Source organism: Condylura cristata, unplaced genomic scaffold, assembly GCF_000260355.1.
Source record: "Condylura cristata isolate star-nosed mole 26May11 unplaced genomic scaffold, ConCri1.0 scaffold00030, whole genome shotgun sequence".
In the NCBI taxonomy this organism is placed as follows: Eukaryota; Metazoa; Chordata; class Mammalia; order Eulipotyphla; family Talpidae; genus Condylura; species Condylura cristata.
In genome coordinates, this window is record NW_004567131.1 from 26086 (window position 1) to 28809 (window position 2724).

General features: G+C 64.6%; 1 protein-coding gene across 1 annotated transcript in view; it reads left to right on the forward strand.

Moving 5' to 3' along the window:
- LOC105854230 (SH3 and multiple ankyrin repeat domains protein 3-like) overlaps positions 1-2201 on the forward strand; it is an 8141-nt gene extending 5940 nt beyond the window's left edge. Inside the window, 4 exon segments of the mRNA XM_012731251.1 lie at positions 1735-1886; positions 2037-2091; positions 2094-2154; positions 2156-2201. Of these exon segments, the coding sequence (XP_012586705.1) occupies positions 1735-1886; positions 2037-2091; positions 2094-2154; positions 2156-2201 (314 nt within the window).
- Positions 2202-2724: the final 523 nt, after the last annotated feature.

The following is a 2724-nucleotide window of genomic DNA, read 5'->3' on the forward strand; positions in this document are numbered from 1 at the left end:
TAGCTCCGCCCTTAGGTGCTTGCAGTTCTCTCCGTGGTACTGCTGGGAGTTGTAGTTTCCAGTCACTGGAGTAGGGGGCGGGGTCCACAAGACTGCAGAGGTCCTTGAGGATGTCCTGCCCCTTAACGGAAGGAGGAGGGAGGAAGGGGAGGGAGGATGAGAGGGGTGATGCATAGGCAGCTTGCTCCCCTACTGGACTGACCTCCTGCGGATGCCTGACCCCACCAGGGAGCAGACAGCCTGGGCTCAAGCCTGGCAGCTGTGTCCCTGCTGGGCTGTGTGCTTCTGACCCTCTGCCTGTGGGGAGGGCGGTCAGGAGTGGGCCGCGGGCCCCTCTGGACCCAGGGTGTGTGGACAGACTGTCAGGCGGTAGGGGGCTCAGAGGGGCAGGCAGCGCCCCTGGCTGCTCGCTGCTTCCAAGACGCATAGGGGTGCAGATTCCAGAAGCCACTCTGCATGGAGCCCGAGTAGATAGCAGCCTCTTCAGGAGATAGAACCCATCTGGAAGGCAGGGCCAGTGCAGGCCTGAGTACCTGCTGCTGTGGGGCGGGAGGGGGGAGTGGTGGTGGGGGGCATCCCAGCCTGTTTCCATAGCGTGATTACCCTTGTGCTCAGCCACTGCTCTCCTCCGAGCCCCCGGCCCTGCGGCTCCACACAGCCCAATTAGAGGGCTCCACTGGAGGGCATGTCCCAAGGGCCCAGCAGAGCCTCCCCTGGCAGCACCAAGACGGGCACCCGTGGATGGTGCCCGCCACCACATCCTGCACATCCCGGGGCCCCGAGCCCCCTGAAATGAGGGATCCTGCGAGCCAGCAGCTGTGGGGGGGATAGTGGGGCCTCAACAGCATCAGTGTGAGGGGCCTGGCGACATCCCAACTCACCTGCTCATCGGCTTGGGGGGCAAGACCCCTGTGGTGAGGAACACACACCTGGGTCCCGGGAGAGCTCAGGCTGGGGTAGCCCCGCGGCTGTGCAATGAGGGGGGTGGCCCCGGGAGGCTGGTAGGCAGGGCCTGAGGGGATGCAGCCACCTGGGCCACGTGGCGGGGGTGCATGGCCAGGGTGTGTGGCCCAGGTGGGGGCTGCATTTCATCAGGCTCCCCGCATCAGGGCGGCTGGTGTGGTAGGGGCAGGGCACGGCCCCAGTCTCGGACAGAGTAGTTGTTGTGGGGCTTCAGCCGAACCCCAGGCACTCGGGGCTGGCGGGGTAGGGGCTCCCCAGGTTAGGGGCTGTGCAGGGCCGGTGGCCTGCCTGAGGCCAGGGGCAGAACGCAAGTGGGGCCGGCAGGCTGGGCCAGGCCAGACACTCCCGCAGAGGTCAACCAGCCAGGTGCTGGGGGCGCCCCTGCTCCAGCGCAGCAGCCTGTGTGCAGGCCTCTCCCGCGCCCAGCCACCTGCCACTTCCCCTCTGCCAGGTGACAGCTGGAGGCCAGCGCCTGTCTTGGCTCTGTCCCTGCAGCCAGCACATGTCTCAACACTGTGTGAAGAGCAGGGGTGTCTGCCTTTCACACCTTTCAGCTGTACCCTTGTTCTGCTGTCCCCTGGGGACCCCGTGTCCCTGACCCACTGTCACCCCCGGGGATGACCCGCCTTCCCCCTCCGGTCTGCACACCACACTGTGGTGCTGCCACTGGGGTGCCTGAGCCCCACTGGGGGCCTCGGGGCACTGTGGCTGCTCGAGCAGGGGCTGACCTGTGGCCCCCAGGGCAGACCTCAGCACAGCATCTGCCCACAGAGACGCCCCAGACCCTGGCAGTGAAGCTAGACAACCCCACGGAGGTGATGAAGGCGCTCCACAACAGAGGGGCCCACCTGGACTTTCCGGCAAAGGGCGGGTTGACCGCCCTGCACAAGGCCGCCTGCACCCAGAACCAAGTGGCCCTGAAGGTGCTGGCGCCACAGCCCCGGCACCCTGCCTCCCCACACCTGTCAGCCTGGGGTGAAGGGTGCCCCAGCCGATGGTCCAGCCCCGCGGCGGGCTGGCCGACCCCATCTCTGTGCAGCTGCTGAGCCCTGAAGGCGTCTGGATCCTCCAAGACACTCTTGGAGCTGGGCGTGTCCCCAGACTACAAGGACAGCTACGGGCTCACCCCATGTACCACAAGGCCATCCTGGGGGGCGACCTGTACTGCTGCGATCTGCTGCTGCATGAGCACGGCCCTGTGCTGCCAGGTCCAGAACAGCTGGCACAAGATCCACTAGATATGCCCTGCCCTGCCCTGCCCTATACCACTCTAGATCCCGAAGCAAGCCCCCAAAGCCAAGGCACTACCAGGCCCCAAGCAAGAGGCCAAGCCATCTCTGTGAGGAGAAGGCTCTAGGGAACCCGCTCCCAGGAACACCATGACAGCCTTATTCATTCTCTCCTTCACCAGGGATCTCCCTCTCTGTGTGTCCCCAAGGACTTGGGCTCACACATTCGACCACCCACCCACGGGTCCATGCACCCAGCGAACACACAAACACATAATCACACGCACACACAGCCAGCCCTCGCCCATCAGGCCTTCTTCAGCAGACCCTGCCCATGGCACTCGGGAAGCCTGGGCTAGTGCTTCTGATGGTGCTGGCCGTCTGACATGTACTTGGGCCCCGCAGCCTGGCTGGAACCCAAGCTGTGCTCACACTTCTACTTGTCTTCTTTGGGAACAGCAAGCTTCCTTTTGTCCTTAAGGCAAACCAAGAGGACAGCCTTGTGAAGGCAGGAGACAAGGATGCTTCTCTG